Genomic DNA, 24,270 nt, shown 5'->3' with positions numbered 1-24,270 from the left:
GCCTGCAATGCTGATTTTTCCTCCCATTTATGCAGGTCAGGCTGCTGTCAGCTATCAGGAAAGGAGACAGACTCCAGTTCTCTGGTCAGAGCTGGCTGTACCCCAACCCATCTCAAGAGTGAAGCCTGGATTCCTCCCACACTAAAAAGCAAAATAAAAGGTGTTCAGTGCCTGCATATTTCTCTGCTCTCTCGGTAAGGAGCCGTGGGTACGCCCAAGGGCCAAGAGGAGGTGAAGGCCCAGGCCCCAGGGAACTTGTCCCATCTCTCCATCCATGGGTACCACCGTGCTGGTGGTTTGAGGTGCAAATAGGAGATGGGACAGGACAGGAATCTGCAACTGGATGTCCTGGAGGGGAGGTGGCAGCAGCCAGTCGGCTGACTGTAACACTTCCATGGAAAACTCCTCTGTGTGGTATCTACATATCCACCCTCTCGTCCTTGTTCCTGCAGCTTAGTGTTATTTAAGAGAGGCAGGAGATTTCCTTTATGACACTGGGAACACATGCGTGTAAATCAAGTGGGACAGGACAAAGGCCAGGGCTGGGTTCAATTAGATCAGCGATGCTATTAAATTAACAACAGCACTAAGCTATGGCTGGCAGTTCTTGATTGATCCTCCTGCAGCCAGGGTCTTTGTCCTTCGTACAGGAAATTAAGGGCTAGGGAACAAGGATGAATTAGCCAAGGCTGCCAAACACAAGTTCGGTCTCTGAACCTCGCTAAACTTCTGAACAACAACAGTTCCTCTATAGGATTTTCAACAGATATCCTTGAGAACTCCTTTTTTGTGAAGCTGCACATCAGATGCTCAGGATGAGACACTTTTGGCCCTTGACTTGCAGCGTGCCTACAGCCGAGGTCACCCCCTCAAGCATCACACACTCACGTTCCAGCTCCACACCCAGATTAAGCTACCCTGCCCAAACCCAGCACACAAGCAGCCTGACATCAGCCAGAAGCCCATTAAGCCAGCACAGGAGACGGCCTGTCTCAGGTGAAACATGCCAGACCTGAGAGCCTGTGCAGAACACAGCTCTGCTCTTCTGTCTCCATCCTGCCTCCTCAACCCTTCCCCCTGGTTTGTTCCAGTAACATTCCCCTTTGAGAACCAGGAGAGAGATTTCCAGGAAGAGCTACAGTATACAAAGCTAATTACCCATCTTTCCAAACCAGCCACTTTAAAGGGCGCACAGGTTAACTAAACTAAACCAGAGGTCTCTCTGCAAGCGTTTTCCCAGTGTCTCACGCACCTTATGCAATGCGCTGTGCATCGCTGTGCGCATTTAAGTACAGCGGAGCAGCTTTGATTGCCATGTCACACCATCAGAGCTGCCAACTGCACTGCACGTGTCGGAACTGTCTTTTACGCAGATCTGAGTAACACTGGAGCCTTTGGGCAACGGCCTTCGATTGTTTACACGGTTCCCATAAACAGGATATCAGTAATTTGTAAATATCCTGTCAGAAGCCCCTCAGCTGCACTTCACCAGTTTGATACATGCCCATCTGCAGCAAGTCTGTCTCTCTCTCCTACTTCACTGGTAATGTTGCACAACCCGTACTGACCATGCACTGCCTCTCATGGTACATACCAAGACTTCTACTTCATGGCTTGTACAAATTGTTTGTAGAGTTGGCGCATTTGGAGAGCATTTGCCAGGGAACTATAAATGAAAGGAATGATACATTATTGTTGGCATTATTTCCCAGAGGCTTATGCTGTGTAGTTTTCACTCAGGCAGAGAAGGTAAGGGATTTACACTGATATGAATGCTTGTTGCTACATATTACTGAGAGGCAGGGTCTTTTTTCTCTTTCATATAAACGATCCATTCCAGCCGAATGAAGACAGTGACACACAGAGAAAAATCTAAATTTTCTTGTGAATTTCTTCAGTGTTGCAAAATAGGGTGTTTTGATGGTCAATAATTAGATACCTGTCCATAATCTGCAAGTTTTCCACGGTAAATCTAAAGATAGCTTTCAAAAAGAAGTCATAAAGCCAAGCTCTTATGTTTTGGCAGTGCATCTCAGGACAAAACCTCCCAGCAGAGCTAGAGAGATGCTCAAAGTTCCCTCTCAGCTAAAAGCTGTATTAAAAGCAAGGCACACCTATCCTGGTTGGCTTGTATTTGACTAACTGGGTAGCCAGCTCTGGGGGATGGAGGAGTTGCCTTCGTGCAGAGGGAAGCTCCAGCTTGGAAGCAAGCAGAAGAGCAACACTAAGAACTGTTGATGTAGAAGTAGAAGCACCAAATTGTGTCACTGCTCATTCACATGTGAATAACCCACTACTGGGAGCGTGCTGATGCCAGGTAGTCTGACAGGACATCCTTAGCTCCAAACACAAGTGCCTTGAAGAACTGTAACACCAGGCTACAATCATGGTAGCATCAGGTCAGATGTCAGCAAAGCATTCAGCTACTTCCCCCAGACTTTGGTTAAAAGGACAAGACTCATATGCTATGCCACAAGCAAGAAAAAACTGGAACAAGTGTCATTTCAGTCTGATTCCCAGCATAACCTCAGTGGTGTTCCCAAAACCTTCCGAGACAGGACACCATTTTTTTCTCCTCTGCTCCTGTGAGGGGCACAGACTGCTCTGGTGTCATCCCTAGGAAATGTCAGGCCTGTGTTACAGCCCTCTAACCCATCATTAGCACCACCCGAACAGCGACAGCCGCACCTGAAACAGGTGTTCGCTGTAAAGCAAATCATCAGGAACTTGTTTAATTTAAAACAAGGGCAAAAAGGCAGCAGTGTGAAATCCCGACCCTACTTGTTCTAAGATAGATCACTGCATACTGCGCTATGAACTCAGCTGGGCTCCAGATTGCTTTGCAGATACAGTAGGAGGAAGCTGTAACTTACACCCACTACAACTGTACCTACAGCCAAGGAATGAGATAACTAAATGCCCTTGGGGAGATATGAGAGACATTCGAAGCATAAAAATTGCTTACCTTTCCCTTACCAGGTAGGCAGATAAACACAAATGTCTCTGTTCAATAGTGCCTAAAAATCTGATGCAAGCCCTCAAAAGCAAAGAAAATTAAGGCTTAGAGTAAACCATGGTGCAAGGATGTGCATCCCCAGTGACAGAACATTCCTCATCATCTCCAAAATAAGCAGCTCCAGAGAACTCCATGAGTTGGCAGAGATCACGGGCCCAGTGAGTGTGGGAGAGCAGAGGCTGGTGTTTCTGTGCTGGACACGGAGCCTGCGTGTTTCACACGGGCATTCCCAGCTTCCCAGGTGCTGCGCTGTGTTCAGACTTTCAGTCACGTGGCTGCTGGGGAACACACAGCTTACCGCATGCTAAGGGAGGGTGGGAGCAATTTGCTTTACTGGTCCTGCCAAAAGCCTCTATTACTATATGTTATGAAAGCTCTGTGAGAGGCAAAACATTCTTAAAACCACTTTATTAAAATTAGTAACACCCGAAACTCCCCCCAGTTGTTTATGGATGGCAGGGCTGAAGGAGGCGAGGAGCAAAAGCAAAAGCAGAGGCAGAGGCAGACAAGTCTCCACTTTCTCGGCAGCATGACAGGCCAGGGGAATCTCCAGATAATTTCAGCTGGCTGCTGAAACATTGCCTGCTTTCCCCAGAGTTCACGCTGGGAGCAAGACTGGTTTTCTATCTACAGATGCTACTTATGCTACAAACTGTTACTTAGGGACTAGGCATTGGTTTACCATACCCCAGCAACTCTGACCTACCTTCAAAGTCTGTAACACTTTCATCCCTGTGGCATCCTTGTAGCTATTTGGGTATTTGTCTGATGGCAGCAGGGAGGCAAGCACAGGGTCTGCAACTTACCGAATGTGTGCAGAGGCAGGGACTCATACCTTTGTCCCTGTGCTCCACTCCTGCCCTTCTCATGGATCACTTCCTCTGTGGATGCTGAGCCAGAGCAGCACTGCTACCTCCTGATGCTACAGCCCTGATCCATACTGCGGGAGAAGGGAAATTTAAAGGTGACCACGGAGAGAGATTTAAGAGTGGAAAGCCATCAGGTCATTATATTCCCATGCCATGACCACTCCGTCCCTTGGGCCTGGCTCCCTTGGGACATGTCAGACCCTGTGCATGGTGGTCTCAGCCCAACAATCTGTGCTATTTCCCTCTGCTGCTTGCTCACCCTTAGCACAGGCTAAATAAGCTTTTAGCTCCTGCCTGGCACCCAGGTAGCTTGTTGCTTTACAAAGAGACAAGAACCATGTTAAAGCTCAAGCCTCTGAACTAACAGGCCACCTGAAGCAGATGAAGCTGCTTTTGTACCATCTCCCTCCACGTGATATGTGGAAACCTTTTACTTCGACTTCTTTGGCAGTGACTTGTATTAAATAATATGGAACTGTAATTTTGTCTTATTTATATTAATTGTAATTACTATCAATTATCATTTTTGCATTCTGCACAAGACCATAGACCCTGGGGTAATTTGCTTGTGGAAAGGACTGTACTAAATCTCTGGTGCAGAATAAGAAGATTGTGCAGGGCCTGATCTGCACCTTTCGCATACAGACCTGCCCCTACGCCAGGGCATAGCCCCCCACTCCAAACCCTGCATGGGCCTCAGGAGAGACACAGTGAGGGGCACAGGGGGTCCGACTCTCCCCACATTGCTGGGGTTTGGGTTTCCCCGAATTCTGCAATGAATAATGGAATGTTTTCTGCAGGGCTTTCTGCACATGTACTGATCTGCGTGAACCCAAGCTCTCAGTCAACAAAGATTATTTTTATGAGAAATAAAGACAAACTTGCTGTTCAACATTACCAAACCACCTGATATCTAGGGCAGAGTCTTGGCTCCTCATCAGCACAAGGTATGGTATGCACATTAAAGTCAGAGATTTTCTATCAGACACATACAGGGCACCTCTGTCAATATTTGACCATGTTTTTCCATGTCACCTGGACACTGATCACAGAAAATGTCATTTGGCATAATAGGAATTTAGCACACAGCTTAAGTGCTGAAGGAAGGATGTGAAAATAATGAAGCAATGCACAGTCTTAAATGTATTCCAATGTTTGAAAGACAAAGGGAATTTGTCTTCCATCTGTGCCATGTTTTCTTTCAATGCACATACATAGACCTATTTGTATTGGGGGAGAGAAGCAGTGTCACTTCAATTCACTGAAATTATGGACAATGCACAGTCCCCAGGAACCCTGTGGCAGCCCAGGATTTCAACAGGCTTTACCCAAATTGTGCCCACACACACACACACACACACACACACACACACACACACACACACACACACACACACACAGGGCCAAATGCCCCTGAGTTTCCTCCTCCACTCAGGGTTTTTAACCTTCGAGTAGCATTCAAAGCACACTTAAATCTCTGAGTTGCTGTTATCGAGTGACATGTTGGCTTGTATCTCTCACCTTGCTCTTCTTATGTATCATGGTACTTCTCATTCAAGAAACCACCACAATAAAATAGGAATTTTTAAGAATCCCACTGCACTCAAAAGCCATAAATGCCTATATATCCATGGACTGAAGGCAGTGCAAGTAGCCTGAGTCTGTATCCACTGAAGACAACAAATGTTTTACTACAGCCTGCAGCAGGGCTTGGAGTTAGGCCAGAGCTGGTTGGGAAAATCAGAGCCCAACTTTATGATTAATTGTCTTGAAAAGCCTTTAGTGGAATCATTCCACCAGTACATTTCACAAATCCTTAATGGTTTAAAAAGCAATCAAACTAACCTTTACTTGGCATCATCTTAAACACCCCTTTAAAGTCCTTTCAGGCTGCAGTTTGAATGTGGCACCCAAATTACACAAGGGCACCTGCTCCTAGTGGGAAGGGGAGACAGCTGTCTTGGGTAGGCCAGGAAGGATGAGGCTGAAAGGAACCCCTCTGGGCCAGAAGGAAAAGGTCAGGGAGGAATGTGAGGGGACACCCAACTGGGCCAGACCACCCCCAAATCCCTCATTGTCATGCTGAGGTCACGGACATTTCTGTGCAGGCCTTGGAGTGTGTGTGTTGGTGTAAGGTCATGCCCTTTGCCTGCGTCACTCCCCATTCTTCTTGGGAACAATCAGGAAGAAACTCCTAGTGTTTCTTGGCTCCTGAACACACTTTTCACGCACAGGGGAGCACCTAGCCCATAGAGAACATTTTTTTCCTGCTGTAATCTTGATGGAAAACATCGTTAGTGATGGAGAAAGAAATTCAGGAGATGGCTGAGAAATGCCTGAGGGAGAACTTTCATATCTATTTGCACAAGAGACATCGTGAACATGCCACCAAAGAAGTCAAGAGAAGCATTAACAAGGCAAGGGGAAAGGGCAAGAGAATTTCCTCTCTTTCAGCTCCTTGGGAGTCCTGCCTGTGTTTCAGTGCATCGGTTCACTCCAGCAAACCTAGATGGCCTGAAAGGGCACTGCTATAGCAGTAGCAGGCACTGCAGGACTCATCCATCCTGAGACACAAGGCAGATTAAGCTACCGAAGTACCACGTCAGAACCACAAAGACTTGTACCCAAAAACTCAGCACCTGAGATGCTGTGTTTCCAAAAATTCCAAACACAGACAAGGCCACTTGGGGGCTCTCCTTGAGTTTCCCTTCCTGAAGAGCATCCCTCCAAGAAACGCCCATGAACATGCAATGCCATAGCCTTGAAAAGGGGAAAAGCACAAAACTCTCAGACAAATCTTGCATGTTCTGGCACGGCCTGTAACTCAAGGTCCCCCTCCCACTCCATGTCACTGACTCATCCCGCCCTGCTTCCCTCGCCCAGAGGTGGCTGCTGGCCTGCCCGGCTGGCAGATCAGGGATGCACTCAAGGGAAGCACTCGGGTCCTCCCCGTGGTGAAGCTGCCACAGTTCCCTTCGAGGCCCAGCTGTTGCCCCACAGCCTTTGATTTCGGCATTGGCATCTATTAAAGCAGCTTCCTGGAACAGTGCTCATGGCCAAATCCGCTGCTGCGCTCTGTTGAACGGCCGGCAGAAGTCAATAAAATGCCGTCCATCGTGGGATTTGCCAGAACAATGGGACACAAACAGACTTAGCCTTACGTACAGAAATGATGTCAAACAAATTAGCTTTGCCCGAGTTACTCAGACGTTCTTGCAAAGCTGGGCCCTGTCCTCTCGTGTCTCAAGCCTGGCTGTGCTACTTGCCAGAGGGAGCTGTGGACAGGCCTCTCTGCACAACAGCCTTGGACAAGGAGGAGAAAGGAAGGGTTCTTGCATTCCCCGTGCCCCCCAAACAAAAAAAAACCCTGAACAATTAAAAAAAAAAGGCAAAGAACATAGCAGGTTTGGAGTGACGGGGCCCATGCTCTCACACTCCTGTAACCGGATTGTAATGCTCCCCTTGGCCTGGGAAGCTGAAGGTGATAGCAGATGAACTGGCACACAGCAATAGTGTTTCAAAAACTGGGCTTCCAAGAGCAATTCAGGCCTGAGGCAGCAGATGGGGACACTCAGCTCTGGGCTCACAGACATACCCCACCTAGGAAGCTGCCTCCATCAACCTGGCTCCCATCAGGCAAGGACAATGCTGTCATGATGCATTTTGGTCAGTCCTGGCCAGGAAACACATCTGGCATTTGAATATCAGGTATTCAAAATGCAGCAAACTGTGTTTTTGCTTATTAAAGGACAAAATCCCGTTAAAAAGAAATGCCACTAGAGAATCTATACTAGGAGACTTCCTTGCCAATATTCACCAGATAAATTCAACAAGAAGTTTTGATTAAAAATTAGCATTTAAGTGACTCAGACATGGAATCGAAACCTCACCTTTGGATACCTCTGACCTTTTTATGAATTAAAAAACTGAGCCCAGAGCTAAGGCAGGTGACCATTCACAGGCGGCCCCAATTCCACAACAGGGCAAAACCCCCAAACCATCAAATGGAAATTCCCCCAGAATGGCTATTCAGGACATGCCTCAACTACCAAGTTCAGCTCATCCCAAACTGCTCCAGAGAATAAGCATTTACAGCAGTTTTAACCCTAATTTGTCTGTGAAACTGTGTCTCAGAGACTATTTTTATGTTTATACTTATGAAAAATGAAATTAGAATTTTAATTTGACTCGAGCAATCTCTCATTTAGAGGTTTGCTTGCCCACAGGCCATGGGCTTCATACCAAGTCAAACCTTGCTCTGAACCAAAACCAGCCTGTGTCCCAGCTCCCAACCCCAGCAGCCACACAGAGTGAGCTCTTCCCACCAGTGCAGCCAAGAGCCAAAAGGGCCTGGAGTACCAGTGCTCCCAAACCAGCCCAGTGAACAGTTCCCTCTCGTGCACACCTCCTTCAGCTCACCAAGATCTGCTGCTCACAGAACCTGCTCTCGCTCCCACTCAGCTCAGCGAGAGTAGGAGCAGCCCCAAGTCTAGTCATAGTACAAGATTTTATTGCTGTCATGATAATTAATGACTACTTACACTGAGCTTTTAATGAGTACCTGCACTTTTTGTTTGTTTGTTTGTTAACTGGGTCGTAAAGGAGGAGTCCCAAGTGGTTTCCTGGATTTGCAGTACAATAGGGACCTCTACAGGCATTTCCCTGTTCCGAGCAAGGCTCAGGATGGGTAAGAGTAAGCAACGCTGGAACTCTGTGACACACAGACTGCAGAGCAGCCAGCGCTGGGTTCTGCGCCAGCATTCACTGAAATGAGCAGGGCTGTGAAGACCCTGCCTATGACAAGGCCAGAGCTGACTGAATCCAGCCTTCAGATTATTTATCTGCATCGTGTAAATGGTCTGGTTTCAAACACTGACACTTTGACATGATACTTTTCTGAATAGCTGTAAAAGTTAAAACACAAACAGAAAATCTGCATTTACATCATACAAGAGAACTGAAATGAATATTCAAAAAGAAACTTGCCATTTGTCATCAAACTTGCATTTTTAAAAGTCTGATCCGTCTTTTCCCTCTCTCAACACTTATTGTGCTATTGACCTACCCAAGCACCATGTCTTAAAAGAACTCACAGAAGAATGATCTACTTTTTAAAAAGATTTGAAGTTTGATGCCTGTCCTTCACGTGACTTTAATCCTTCCTTGTTTCAGTTCTCCACAGCACATTATTCTCAAAGCCTTGTTTCCTTGGGATGGTCTAAAGGCAATCCATTAAGAATTGTGAGCTTCAGAGGTGACAGGAGATATTCTGAACTTAATTATTAAATCAATTATTTTGCCAAATTAGCCTTTTACTTGTGGGATGCTTTGCCACCTACAGTGTATTTCATAGACCAGAAATGAAAAAAAACATATAAAGGGTGTAAAGAATTACAAATCGATAAAATTTTGCTGAGAGGAATATGATTTTTCGGGTTTGATTTTTCGCTTTGGTTTTTTTTGGGGCGCGGGTTGTGGTGGGTTTTTTGGGGGGTTTTGGGTTGGGTTTTTTTTGCATGAAGTTGAGAGTCACTAGCAAGTAACCAGTTTCACAGCTAGTTCTTAGTACACAAGGTTGTACTTAGGTAGCCATGTGCTGGCTGCAGCAGCACGAATCAGATTTGTACTTTTACTGTAAGTGGGATGGAGAAGAAACCCTGATGTGTCATTATCCAAATATACTCTGGCTTACTAGGCATAAGAGAAAATCTCCAAGGAAAAATTGTCTCCTACCTGCCTGCCAGCCACCAGTGTGCCTGGGAAGGCAGGCAGGACAGGGACACTGTGCACTTAGAGCATCAATCCAGCTCCTTACACTTCCCTCCCAAACCAAAGGCAGTGTATTGAAAGCCATCTTTTTCCCAGGCTTGCATCTCACTGTTTGAAACAGACCTTGCTGGGATCAGGGAAACTGCAGGCCACCCACACACCTGAGCAGAAAATGGGAGTTGAATTCAGGGAAGGTGTTCCAGTGGAAGCCCAGCACACCTGCACAGCAGCTGCAGATGCCAGTGAAGGAGGTTCAGGGCTGAGTGTCTTAAGGGCAACTCAGTTTGAGAGATGTGCTGGCAGGAAAAGCCACTGTGGTTCCACCAGCCAGGATCACGCACAGGGCAAGTGCTCTGTCCTTCATAAAGGCAGATCCTGGTCTTTGATGTCTCTGCCTTGGCCCTTCTGAGCTGCTGCCACTCACAGCTGAGGCAGGCCTGCCTAGAAGTCACACAAACACAGGGCCTCCTCTTGAAATGACAGGTTTTGGCACGTGCAGCTGAAATGGGAAGGAGAAGCTTAATTACGCCACTACAGAAAGAGTCTGAGCCTGATAAATGAGCCAGGAAAGATGATCCTGATCCTCTGACGGGCCAGTTCTGCAGGAAATTCAGCACTGTAAGCAGCAACACACCATTCCAGGCTGGCAGCATCTGTCACTTATCAAGGCAGGGCTCAGCAGGGCTGACTCCACGAAGCGATTAGAGGCCATGCAGACTCCCTCAGCCAAACTGCACCGTGAGTCAGTCATACAGCGATGCCTCGCACACAGCTGGGGCCGCCTCTGAGGCTGTGCTTCTGCAGGACGGGCACACAGCACCCAGGTGGCGAGGAACCCAATGCTGGAAGCCTTGACACCACTTGGAAAATGGAAACTACAATAAAGCAAACATCTCCTTTTCCTTCTTTTCCTTCCTTCCTGCCTTCCTTCCCATCTTCATCTTTCCATTTTATTCTCATTCTGCCCTGACACACAGTCTCATTTTGCATGGCACAGGCTCATCTGGTGTTTCACTCTCCAGCTTTTCTTCTACTAGCAGAAAAATATTAGCAAACTCTCACTTCCAAAGCCGCCTTGGGCCAGAAAGCCAACTAGAAAACCATATTCACTATGTAGTCTCCTGCTAAACTGTGGCCTGTAAGTAAACCTTCCTTTTCGCTTCTGTTTAACCAAACATTGAAAAAATGAAGTCAGTGTATGTTGCTGTAGGTACAAAATGGCTCACTGCAATGAGTAAATACCCCTGAAGAGGCACTTGCATATCCTGGCCACTGGTACACAAAGGGTATAACAAACATCAGTACGAATGCATCTCTCTCCAACAGTTTTCTTTGGGCAGGGTGAAGTCCAGTTGTTCTAACTCCTGCCCTCAGAACTTCTGTGACAAGTGCACGTACCCCCTGAGCCAGTTGTGTAGGGTGTGTGCCTGCTCCAAGACACAGCCTCTGCAACGGAGAACGGCTGGTCCTTGGGAAGTGAACCCAACACTGGCAGTGTGCATGCAGGAAGAGACAACTCACTGGTGAGAGGGAGATTCACTCATGTGATAAAAACTCTAAGGCTTTTCATCCTTTGGATATTCAGCTCTAAAATTTTCTCTGAGACCAATGAGAAAGATCTCTCACCTTGTTTTCCTGACAACATGCACGTTTTCAATTTCCATGTGAGAGGGGTGAACGGTGTTTTTTGTTTGTGAGGATGTGCAGACTGTAATTCACATCTATTGCCTTCTCACCACATACGTGTGACACACAAGATGTTAGGGCCACTACTGAAAGCTGACCTGAAGACTGTGAAGAGCACAAGTTATCTGTGGCACCTAAGAAAAGGTCAGAAGAATGAAAAGGAGCAAACAGTGCAAAGATTTGAAGATTTGACTGGAGATGAAGAAGACAAAAAGGCTGAGAGCTGGAAAACGCTGGTGTCAATGTGCAGAGGAGAGGACTGGTGTCCATCCATCTCCTCACCAGCAATCCTTTTTGTGTATGCACATGCTGCTTCTCCCTCTGTTACATGGGATTCCAAGCAGTGTGGGACGTGCTGTTTTATTTATTGGTATCACAGAGCCAAGATGGCTCAGCTACTGACCAGGACCCCAACATGAGAAGCCCCCTGAACTTCAGACCATTCAAGTGCCACACGCACCTTTACCCTTTCGAACCCCACCTTTCATACACATTTCAGCATTGTCACCGCAGTCTCACAAATACACAGTTTTTTCAACAAACAACATGCGTCCTTATTGTGAAAATCAACTCACAACAAAGAAACTGAGCTTTCAGCAGGGCACCTGAATTTAGGAGCCGATATTACCCCACAAGATCTCCAAGTACCAACTGCCTTTCTCTGGTAGGTGGCTGAGCACAGCAGATGAGTCTACAATGTGCAACAGCTGAAATGAAAATCTCTGAGAGCCATCTCCAGTCACATCAGCACTGGCGAACACTCCAGCTGTCAGTGAGAAGTCCCAGTTAGTGCCACCATCTTCAGAAACAATTTTCTTCCTTTTTCCTTGAATCAAGTCTTTGTACCTTCCCAATTCTTTGTAGATAAGATGAAGAGAACCAAGCATCCTATATGGAATCTGTTAGTCCAGGGTGGAACTGAATCCCTAAGATAATTTCTTTCTTATTTGAGTGGTCACATTGTGCCCATAATATGAGAATGGAATAGAGGAAGTCTGTTTCCTGAGAAAAGCTGTACTGAAGTTTCATAACAAAATTCCAACTTCTCTAGCAATTCAAGTCTTGTGCAGAAATCAGAGTGCAGCAAGGCAATACTCTGCCTGGAATTCCATGGAACTGAGGAGCTGCCATAGGATGTTTGGGAAGAGGAGAGTTCTTTGTCACGAGCACACTCCATAATCCATTTTGAGAAAGGCATCTGGTTGCTTTGCTCATGAAAACAATAAGAACATGCCATGCCCAGAGGTGTCATGGTCTAATTTTCCAGGAATTGCCTACTCTCTATATTCCTAAGTTTAAGGAAAGTTTTGAGAACCAGCCATTTTCCTTAGTCCAAAGCATTTTTTTGTCCTTTATGGCACCAGAAGCCCACACTTGGCCCAGCACACTGAAGGTAACTGCTGGGTTGGGAGAGGGCTGTTTATCCACACACACAGCCAGCATACACCAAAATCAGAACCCAAATGGTTTCTGGGCAGTGCATGATGTCCAGAATACAGCTCCACTGTGAGGGAGGTGGTGCTTTTCCTCCAGAGGAGGAAAAAGAAGAAAACAAAACCAAACAAAACCAAACAAAACACACAAAAGACCAAAGCAGAACACTGTACGAGTGCTTGAAATGACTGAAAACAGCTAAAACCAACCAGTCCTCCCCACGGCAAACACCGGGCACAAGAGAGCGCCGAGAGGCCTGCCAGTGGCCTCAGCTGCTTGGACCTGAGCATGAGCCACCCTCACCCAAGAGAGGAAGTCTTTCTTCAACAACACACAGAGCCTGTCAGTCCTGCGGGAGTTCCCTTTGAGCACTCCTTTGCTGTTCCCTCGAGTTCGTCTCCTCAGCGAGGCCGGGGTACCTGTCCGATGGTGCAGGGGGCCTTCCCAGCAGAACATCCCCTCCTTTGCAGGCAAACTGGTGAGTGTCCCAGCACCAGGGCTTCACAATGCTGTCTCGCCCACGCACACTTTGTAGGGTGATTTCAGTTTCCTGCATCTAAAATGGACATCATCACGTGATTGTTATCAGCCAAATCCGAAAGTGCAGCAGCCTGCACAGAACCAAAATCGAATCCCCTAACTCACTTAGGCAGCCCAAAGGAACCCCATGCTTCAGATGGTTGCACCACAGGCCCCACTGGTAGATCAGAAATCACAGGTATAGAGTGTTAGTTCCTTTAACATCACACCACAGATGAGTAGCAGGCAAAAACACAATCCCAGTGCCCTCAAAACTCTGCCCACTGAAATTCAGACCAATGTAATCAGAAGGTTCCAGATTTCCCGTACCTCTTTCTTACATAGCAGTAGATGATGGCAAGTATTCCACTGGTCAGTATTCCTACACCAATTCCCACAGCAATGTAGCGCTCGTAAGAATTATGGGCATATGAATTTAGTGTTAAATGTTCACACCTCTCTCCATTATAACCTGCAAGGCACCTACAAAATAAACACACATCATGCAAAAATTATTCAGAACTTGTTTTGCTTTCTATTTCAAACACGCATTAGTTTTCATCAGTTTTAAACAAATCACAAGAAGTCTAAAGAAGGAGGGGCTAAACCTGGTGCTCACTCAGAACCTCTTCCCTCCACCAAGACTACCAGTTGCCCCAGTTTATCTAGTTTAAAGCTAGCTCAAGTACTACAGTCACAGCAGCAACGCAGTCTAAACATCCCCTCATCGTACAGGGTGTGGACCCAGAGCACCGTGCTCTGCTGATCTTTAGCTGCTGTCATGTCTCCAAAGGCCAAGGCTGCCCAGTATGCATCCTAGAGAATTGTAAGGACACCATGGTCCTGATTGGTGTGTAGCTGTGGAATAAGGGAGTTGTAGCGATATGTTGGAAGATCCTGTCTCCTTCTTAGTACCCACTGTGAACATCTATTGATTCCTCTACTACTTACTCCAGCACCAGCTGTGATTTGAGACAGCACCATGACAGTGACCTGCAAAGCTGTTAATTTCCCCTCTCCCTTCCGTAGTTTTATGCTAGCACAGTACTACAGCCTTGTTAGCAGTCCAGAGGCACCACAGCACTAAGGTCTGTGCCAAACTTTAACCCTGCAAATACCTGACTGGCACTGTGAAGCTGCACATGCAGCACATAAAGAATCAATGCCAGTATTATTTTTGAAGAATTCCTTACTTGCATATGGGCTTCCTCAGTTCACTGTGGAAGGCGCAGAGCCCGTTGATACAATAGCTGTGGTGTTCCTCAAGGCAGCTCTGCATCAGCTTCAAGAGCTTTGGCTGCTCTGTGTAGTCTACTGTGAAACAGAATAAAGTCATGTTATGTTTAGGACAAAACATTGTTTGAACATATCTTCACACCTGGAGCAGAACAGACACTGTGCAGCACTCAGTATGTGGATTTACTGTGTGGTGTCTTGTGAGCTGATTCAGTCAGCGCTAAACAGAGCGAGCTTCTGACACAGTCCAGCACAGCTCTGAGGAAGCACAAACTGTAAATAAATCACTTGCTCTTGAGGAATGTGTACAAAAATGACTATGGGAGATTCACACAGGGTAACATCAGCACTATCTAACCTGCAATCCAATCAGCAAAACTGTCCCAGGAACAGCAGGGGTTTAGGACACAAGGAGAGCACTGCATTATTCTCAGTATCCTTCTCAGTCGGAATTCAATTTAATCGTTAATTATTGTTTTCTTTTCCTGATCCCAAGACAAACTACTGCATTTCTAGTGCTCGTGCCTGCCAGCTCTGCAGCCATGACTGAGGATGAATGGTGGGACTGCTCCCTCCCCTCCTTTTTCCACTGTTTAATGTTAGCTGAGTGTCCCATGACAGTTGTAAGCTGCCAAGACTGCCTGGATGATCTTGCTGTGTAAAAGCAATGGTCCATGGCTACCAAGCTTCTGAACTTGTGCAAAATTCTATGCATCTGGGTCAGCAAGCACACCTCTTGTGCAGAAAATGCTACCTTATTCCCAGCCATGGTGGCTAAAATGAGAATAAAGAAGTCATAGGAACAGGGGTGCAGCAAGTGAAGAGAAAGCTCCAAAGCTTCACCATCAGTGCAAACATCTGTTCCAACTGGTCTCTCTACCCAGTTACAGGAATCACTGGTGGGGTGGGGTGTCCAAGCAATGACTTACTATTTCAGGGGACTGCCTCAGTGACAGCTGAAGGTGATTTCCTAAACGAGTGCATGTCAACACAGCTTTCAGTTATGACCACAAGAAAAATAACATCTTGCAGCAAGGTGACAAGGTCTGCTCAGCAAAGGTGACTCAACAAAGGTACACCAAGCAGAACCCTTCCTTTCCGACTAAGTGCTGAATCAAGGTCTGGAGATAGCAGACTGATGGAACCATTGTCACGGACAGAAGGCTCAAGGCCCCTTGATCCCACCACACACTTTTCAGGAGTAACAGCACACACCCCCTAAATTCCCAATCAAATTCCAGTCTGAGCCATTTAATGGCAGGAATCTCCTCTGTGTGCTCTTCTAAGTGTTTTTGGATTTTTTCTTCCTCCTCTATGCAGGTTTATCAGAGATGACAAGCAATGGCAAACATCTGCTCCAGCTAGAGCAACTCTCAACTTCAGCTGTGAATGATGTGGTTTGGACACCCAAAAGGCACGATGCTGTAACTGACACTCAGATCAAGCATGACTACTTGGAGAATGGTACCCTCTCAAACCTGACAGAGTAATCTGTAACCTGACAGACTTCCACCTTAACAAGAGACTTAGGGAGAACAAGTGACAATTCAGGTCTGCTTGAAAAATTACATGTTGGCTTACTGCACTTCCTCAGGAAAAGCTACAGAGGTGGGAGAAGCATTTCCTGCTTTAGAATGAACTTCTAATGGCTGAGAAAAGGGCATCTTATCCACCCTTCCAAGGAAAAAAAGTTTGCCACAAGTTTTTCTTCACACTGTGGAGCCTAGAAACACAATACAAAGGAAAAAGTTGGTGCTGGCTAAACATGAGCTCTAGTATCCAGCTCTGGCTCTTTTCTGGCTGGCTCTGGGAATTCTGCTGACAACCTCTGGAGACAGGCTTGATGTCTAAGAGCACAGCCAGCAAAGGACCAGGCCTTAGAGGGACAGACTTCTGGAAGAAGTTAAGAAAGGGCAGTTTTCATGAAGACAAGGCACATTTTGGGACAAGAGATGGATGACCCTACTGTCTGCACAGGAGCACTGTATGCCTCTCTCTGATGAGGAAAGCAAGAAGAAAAGCATGTGGTCAGCGCAGCTGCAGGGCTCAGCGTGCCAAGGAGATCCAGGATGCAGGGAACCTGCAAAAGCCCATTCTGGTTAGGTCTAAAGTACCTGCAGAACAGCTACCTAAGCTCTGCAGAGAAGAGTTTCAGAAAATAGACAATGGCACATCCACTCTTTTCACAGGACTCTCCTCAAACACTTGGGCACCAACTGTTTTTAATAACCATTTCAGCAAAAAGTGCACTAGAAAATCACTAAAAATAACCCTTCAATGGGAGCCTTTAGCCAGCATTTTCCACTGCCTAAAGCACCCCTCTTCTGCTAGGCCCTGAGAAGGTGTCTATAGCACAGGTGAAGTTTTTCATTTCTATCTCTTCCACGGGGGGAATAAAGAAAATAAACATGAGGAAGGTACAAATTCACATCCAAGAGGCACAAAATCCCACCTCTACCCCAACTTCTACCAGATGGATTTCTACATCCCGAAATCTCTCCTCACTCATGCCAGCGCTGCCGAGAGGTGGCAGACTTCCACCTACCCACATCTGCAGGAACCTGGCTTTGTGCAAGTACAGGAACCTCTTCCCTGAGTGCTGCTGTCATTAGAAACCCAGATCAGCCTGGAGCAGCAGCCTGCCTAGAAAGCACTTGAGACAAACCAACACATTCCTTCGTCGCTGTCAGGAGGAACAGCTTGGTCCATTGTGGGTAAGATCAGATATTAAGTCTACACACTTAGATGTGCTAATTATTTTGACATTGCAAAAATACAAATTATCCCTGAAAGAATGAGTCTTGAAAACAAAAACGGTGATTTCCTAGCCTGCCCCAGAGGATTATGTTAATTCCTATCATACTGTCCGCCTAGATACTAAACAAGCTGTTGAATAAACAGGTCCATGTGCCCTTTCATGTCACGTGAGGAGAGAGAAACATGCCATGTAAGCACTCGACAGCTGCCTGCAACTGAGTCATTCAAACAGATACACCTGGCAAGATCTGACATGAAATCAAGGGTACAGGTACTTGGAAGCCTGGGCTTGCCAAAACTGACAGACTGGCAACAAAAGGAGTCAGTCAGTAAGACCATGACAGCTCAGTCCTCAAGTATGGTGCGTTAGGGAGGAAAGGCAGTCGGCAGTCGGAAAGGGGAGGCAGGGAAGGGCTCAGTCCCAGGTTCAGGGCCTCCTTTACAGGCTGCACAGAACCAGCTGATGGCAATGAAGAGATCCCATTTTTTCCCCAGTGCAACCAAGACCTTCCCTACTCCTGGCTGCCCATTTTGCTACCAAGGCTCTCCATCAGCCCCAACACCACCAAAAGTTATTTGTCCATGCTGTGCCAGCTCCTAGCTCATCTCCATGACCCTTCATCCTCTCAGCTAATCACTGAGCCTAAAATTCCCTGGCCTCAGCACTGGTGACAAGTAAAGCCTATGTGACATAGCAGAAGGAAATAGGACCAGACCTTGTAAATAGCAGGCAAAGGGACTGAGCAGAAATTAATGGTTTTGCACAAACTGCACCTCAGTCCCCAAAGGACTTGAATCCACAAGAAACTGCCAGTTCCTCCAGTGATACTGAACCAGGAATTCACGTTCTTAGAATCCAGTATTACTGAACCCTGGCAGTAACACAATCTTACTATGAACTTACAGTGCACAGGAATAGGAGCTACCAAGAAGCTGGAGAGATTTAGTCAGTTTCTCTGGTGTCTTTTTAAGCCTTTCTTTTCAATCTTCTCTCTGGAAACACTGTTTTTTAACTTTTCAGTGGCTTTTTAAGAGGTCCACCAAAATATACTTTTAACTCCCTGTGTAAATGTGTGCTTGAATGTTTGTGAATTTGATTCTACCTTTGAGTGGAATTCTCTCCAAGGAAAAGGCTGGTGTCCAGTTGACTACCACAGCTCCAGCTGCCATAAAGGTGCACAGACTACTGTAGACACAGCTATGACCCTGTAAATAAGCCTCTTCTTTGTTGAAACATGACCCATCGCTCCTGCTTTCTAGAAACAACACAAACAGGGCACTTAAGGAGCCACAACATATTTCCACTTCATTATCCTCCTGTTTGCTGTACGCGGCTCTGCAAGAATCGTGTCACAGACAGAGTAAACCAGACCACAGTGCTGCGCTGATAAGCCAAAGTACTGCGGTCAAAAATCAACACCTCACTGACTTCACATGCATACGAGTGTGTATACATATTTTATGTGTATATATATATGGAACCCACACATATAGTAGGTGTATGGATGAACGCATATATAACACTGTACCACTATGAGAGATCAGAAATGGAAATAAAACAGCTGGACTTGTTGTGAGAAAAAAATAAAAAGCTTATGGATCTACTAAAAAAAGCCTGGAAGACATCCTGTGATGACTTAGAACTAACAGAAGATGATTTGTATGCATGTTTATATGCCTTTTAAAGTACAGAGACATTAATAAGTATCGCAGTTAGATTCCTCTCCTCCTTTACTGACTTGCCAAAACCTCATTCCCAGATCGCACAGCTCTCCCAAAGCAATGACATCACCAGCACCTCAAGTAACATCAAGAACGCAGCTGGCAGGATAAACACAGCTCTGCTCTCAGATGTTGGCAGGTAAAAGAGCCTGAGTTCACATTTCAATCAGAAAAGACAAAGGAAGAAGGGAGAGAGCCAGCACCCTGAGGAGGGCTGTGAAAGCTCAGACAGCCAAAAGCAAAACTGCAACAAAGAAAAGAACTACTGAGTAACAAGTCACGAGAGGCATCGCTCAAAGTTGTGCCTGTTCATTCTCACTTCTGCACGTTAAGGTGCACGCTGAGGACAGACAGAAACCAAACACCAGATAAAAGCAACAGAAATTGCCATCGGAAACCCAGATCATCAGCCTTAAAATGTCTTCTTCAAACTATTACCGAACTTGGGTTAAATGATCCTTCAGCTGCTCATTGCTGAGCCTGCCCCAGCTGGGTGGCAGCTCTTACTCAGAGGCTCCATGAAGAAATCAGCTCATCTCACAAATAAAACTCACAAATCCAACAGTGTCCAAGGGATAGAGCACCACAACAGGCAACATCACAGATTTTGGTGGAATTTTTGGTTTGTTGGTTGGGTTTTTTTTCCTAATTGACAGATTAACAGAGACAAACAGAACAAAAAAGCAATACCTTCAGTGTTGTTTTTTGTCCAATTATTCCATAAGTCAGTGCTGAGGGATGAAGCAGTAATAGCTGACTCTTCACTCAGTGCCCCCATTGCTGTGTAATGCAAATAGATGCTTACTGGAACAGAAAAGCTCAGTATATCTATTCAAGGTTCATTTCACCCAGAAAGCACTTCATACAAGATGCACTTCAAACAACCCCCAGAGAAGGCAGCAATATAATAACAATTCATTTAAAACACTCTTGCCTCAAACTTCCTTTTGACACAGCATAATTATGATTGTGGGACCACAAAGGATGGCTTGCAAATTTCCAAAATACAAATCCATCCTGTTTTCTATTCTATTATCTTCCACAATTTATGACACAGATGCATGTAATATACTACGACCTTACACCTATTTACCAGTTTAAGCACCTTATTTTCAAAGAGTCTAAATTATACCCTATCAGTTAAAATTTCATCCAGGTTTCAAACTGCTGAAGTAGTTCTGCTTCGCAATGTCTCTGCAAGCTTCCCACCCCACCACCTATTTTGGAAGGAGAAAAACACTGTTTAACAAAGCCTTGGACCTCACAACATGGAAAAGCCTCTTCCAAACCTACCTTTCAGCAAAATATAGATTAGCATTCCAAATGCCATGGCAGGCAGCTGCCTTAACACCTTCTCCAGTCTTCTTTCCAGGTGGCTTGCTTGCTCTGCTTATCTGTGCTCCTGTGTTTTCTCTTGCACTTATACGCCAGGAAGCGTCATCTCCTGTTCTCACCAATCAAGAAAAGGTACATCTGGTAACAACCTAACCCCCGGGGCAACCACACATTTATTTAGGAAACTGCTATTATCTCGCAATGGCATCAGGTTTTCTTTTGAAACCCTGGTTTCCTATTACCTGTGGGCATAAAAGTGCAGGCAAAGGTACAGTTTTAGAGCGAGACCCAGAATCTGACAGAGTAGAAGAACAAAAAACCAGCAAAACAAAGGCGAGCAAAACAAAAAATGGTGTGAAATTCACCCTCAGGATGCTACGCTGGAGTTCAGAGAGCAGAGACCTGCTCTGCTAATGCTCCTCCCCCTGGTCCTCCTTGTCCCTCAGTCCCTGCCATCCAGAAGAGGAACTTCGAGAACAACTAGTGCTGAGATTAGGAAGCGATCAGACACAAAGATATTGGATGATGTTCTCCATCAGTGACTCCCAGAGGGAGGCCTTTGATCCTAGGCCCTGCAAGCCTGAGGGTTGTGCTAATCACTCTCCATTCAGCCTGGCTGTGCACAGCCCTGGAAGCAAGTCAGCCCACCAGCCTGCTTAAGGCCTGAGATTCCCGTCTGGAGCTGTGGGGCGCAAGTCCAGAGCTGGCCAGGCACAAGCACTGAAGAAACACAGACTAAAAGAGCAGGTAAACTGTTGCCTCCTATAGCAGTAGATCCCTTCATTTCTACCAGAAAAGCCCACCTCTGCCTCTCCAAGAAGTGACTATGCAAAATGAGAACAGTGATACTTTTTACATCAAGTGTTTACAGGTCTCTAGAACCAACCTGTCAAACACACGTCTTGTACTAAACCACTCTCCACAGCCCCAACTGCTGTCCAGCTTCCTTGGTCATACGCAGCTTGGAACAAGTAGGACTGGTCTCTCTGAAGGGTACTGATGTGCCCAGACTAGAGCAGGTAATTGGAAAAGCCCGGTTCAATAACACACAAAGACAGCAACAACCTGACTGACCAAAGGAGAGCTCCACGCTTCACCTCAGCAACAACTCTCACTTCCTTAACTGTGAGCTCTAAGCAACAAAAACATTTCACAATTTTTATATTTTAAAACCAAAAGTCCTCTAATAAATACCCTAGTAATTCTGGTTGGCTCAAGTTCTCCCTCTCCACTGCGCTTTCCTCAGTGATCTGCTGGATTACACCTAACCACTTCACATGTTAAGGGAAAAACACAAGCTAGTTATGCATTATTTTAATTATGCGTTTTCCTGCTCATGGACTGCATTCCAGGAGGCTTTTCCCTTCCTTTGCTATCCTGAATTACTGCATGCCTGCACACTGATTGAGTGCAGCTTGCACACTCCCCGGACAGACAGGAGTGTTTATGCCTACCTGGATAACCTCTGCTATCAGTCCCAAGCAGGGATGAGGTTCACGAGCCTTGCTTTCAACACCCAGCTGCACAATGAGAATTTAATCTGGCCTGAATCCGAGAAGAGGCTTTGGCATGAGGCAACACAGTAGGTGCGGTAGGCCTGGGACAAGGCTGCAGTGGGCAAGGCTGTGTTCTGTCTGCCACAGGGCATTTGTCCTTGGACAAACCTTGACCAGGTCGGGCACACCGGTGTGCTTTTTGGGTTGGCTAATGGGCCCTTCCCTCTGGATGCTTCTTCTGGATGTTCTTCTGGCAGAGAGCACTCTCACAGATGGCTGTAGTAGCTCCACAGACAGCATGCTGTGGAGCCAAGTCCAGGCCTCACTGGCTGTGCTGTAATGCTAACCCAGCTACCACAGGATAAAGGAAAAAGGCTTGCGATGCACAGTGACCTGCTTGTAGGGCATGACACATGCAGGCTCGCTCAAGGGACACAAGCACAGTGCCATGAATGGTTATTCTGCCAAAAAACACAGAGATGATCAGAGTTAAATCAAAGAAAACAAACAGCAATGCAAACAGATGGTCACAGCAATGACTGAACCTGCAGGGTCTCTCATTCACTGCGCTGCACTCTGAACACACAATAAACTAAGGGAGAACACAGCCATCCCCAAACCACACCAACACTCTCCAGCAAGACCAAGGTAACAGTGAACAAGTTTTATTCCATCTTTCAGTCACGGGTTGATCAGTCCAAGTACAGTCTCCACAGGTGCCTTGATCCTCCTACCACTTATATTACCACTTAAATTTGTATTACCACTTACATTTAAAAAGACAAGCAAGTGTCTGCACCATTGGTGTTATATATTTAGTAATAGTCCTGTCAAACTTCTGCAAACATTGCACTAAAGCAAACTCTCAGAAAGTCCATCACAAGAACAGTCAGCACGGAAATGATGCTCCGCCTTGACTCCTTTATCACAGTAAGTGCATTTTCCCCTTTAAAGGCAATAGAATGTAGCCACAATCCTTTTCCTTCCCCTTTCAAGTTATCTATAGCCCACTAGCAAACACCTAAGGCTCCTAATGAAAAGAAATCAGTAATCCCAGCCGAGACAAAAACATGAAGATAGAAGTCCAAACTGTCTCGGGCTGCCTTTAGTGGGAATATCAACACTGCACACACTCAGCTGAACTGGCATCTCAGCAGTAACTCCACTACAACTTTTACATTGCATAGGATTGTTCTAGATCCATCCAGGAACCAGACTTTTGGGAATAGAAACACACTGATCTTATCCTATATGCTCTTCTCTAACCAACAAAATACAGTGGCCATTGAAGCCAAGGCTTACAACATGAACTAAAAAAAGCCTTCTTCATGCAATTTCAAAAAATAAGAGAATCATTAAATGGGTTAAAGTTCCAACACAAATATTTCATCAGGGATAAAGTTTTGGTTTTCTCCTCCTCTTCACCTCCTGCCCCACTATACATATTGTATGTACATAGTAATTTTAACTACTTTCCACTCAATTCCGTTCAATTTAATTCCATTCCATTCAATTTAAGTCAAATTCAGCCTGATGAACGGCTCAGGTTTGAGGAGTTTTTGCAAGATGGGGGTATTATGCACCAAAACAATTTGTCCAGACATGGAAAAAAAAAAATAATCCCAGCCTCAATTCCAGCTATGTATTCATGCTTACCTCTTGCAGATGTGTAAGGTCAGAATTTCACCAGTGTTCAAGCTTTTTTGACTATTTTAAAACATTTACTGAACATTTGCATTCATGCCAACATTATTGCCTGGCCACTGCTGGCTCTAAGTGTTCAAAAAAATACCTAAGGACTCTGAACTACATCCAGAGTGCTTAGTGACCTCCGAACCCAAACCACGTATTTAAAAGATATCTAGCATGTCTTAGTTTTTATATTGCTTGAACAGGTCCCAAGTGTTTACAAGATCTTGATAATTGCCCCAATACATAGATACAGTTGTAATTTATGCTTCATTCTTTATTCTCAAACACGTAATTGACCACCACCACCAACCTGTGGAGGCTGCATTCTCCAAGTCGATTTTGCTCACAGTAAGTCAGTAGGAGGTAACACGAAGTATTTGAACATTTTATAAACCATCAGATTTAACGTACTTGACATGAAAAAATAAATACAATGTAGAAATAAATATATTCATAGTAAAAAATAAATGTTTTGTGTATCAATAGATAGAACAACTCAGATTCTTCTTCCAAGGTAACCCGTTTGCTCTAGTAAATGAGCTTTTTAGTGACCAGGAGCGTGTTCTTCAGAAGCATTGCAACAGTCATAGGTCCTACCCCTCCCGGCACTGGAGTGATAAAGCCAGCCTTCTTCTTCACTTCTAAGAGAAAAGAGAAAAAGGCATTGACTAAGAATGTTTCCAAATCTTTTTGCCCCTCCACTGCCCACATATACACAAAGGGCTGTGACTGGGCAGGA

General features: G+C 45.7%; 1 protein-coding gene across 1 annotated transcript in view; it reads right to left on the bottom strand.

Annotated features, from left to right (window-relative positions):
• The window catches only part of LOC103624977 (probable bifunctional methylenetetrahydrofolate dehydrogenase/cyclohydrolase 2), a 62,165-nt gene that overhangs the window by 14,281 nt on the left and 23,614 nt on the right, over positions 1-24,270 (bottom strand). Inside the window, exons 7-8 of the mRNA XM_017726663.1 lie at positions 14,487-14,607; positions 13,624-13,776 (exon numbers count right to left, since the gene is read on the bottom strand). Of these exons, the coding sequence (XP_017582152.1) occupies positions 13,624-13,776; positions 14,487-14,607 (274 nt within the window). The remainder of the gene's footprint in view (positions 1-13,623; positions 13,777-14,486; positions 14,608-24,270) is intronic.

This window comes from Corvus brachyrhynchos, unplaced genomic scaffold (genome assembly GCF_000691975.1).
Source record: "Corvus brachyrhynchos isolate BGI_N302 unplaced genomic scaffold, ASM69197v1 scaffold352, whole genome shotgun sequence".
Taxonomy (NCBI): Eukaryota; Metazoa; Chordata; class Aves; order Passeriformes; family Corvidae; genus Corvus; species Corvus brachyrhynchos.
This window is presented reverse-complemented; position numbering and strand designations above follow the sequence as displayed.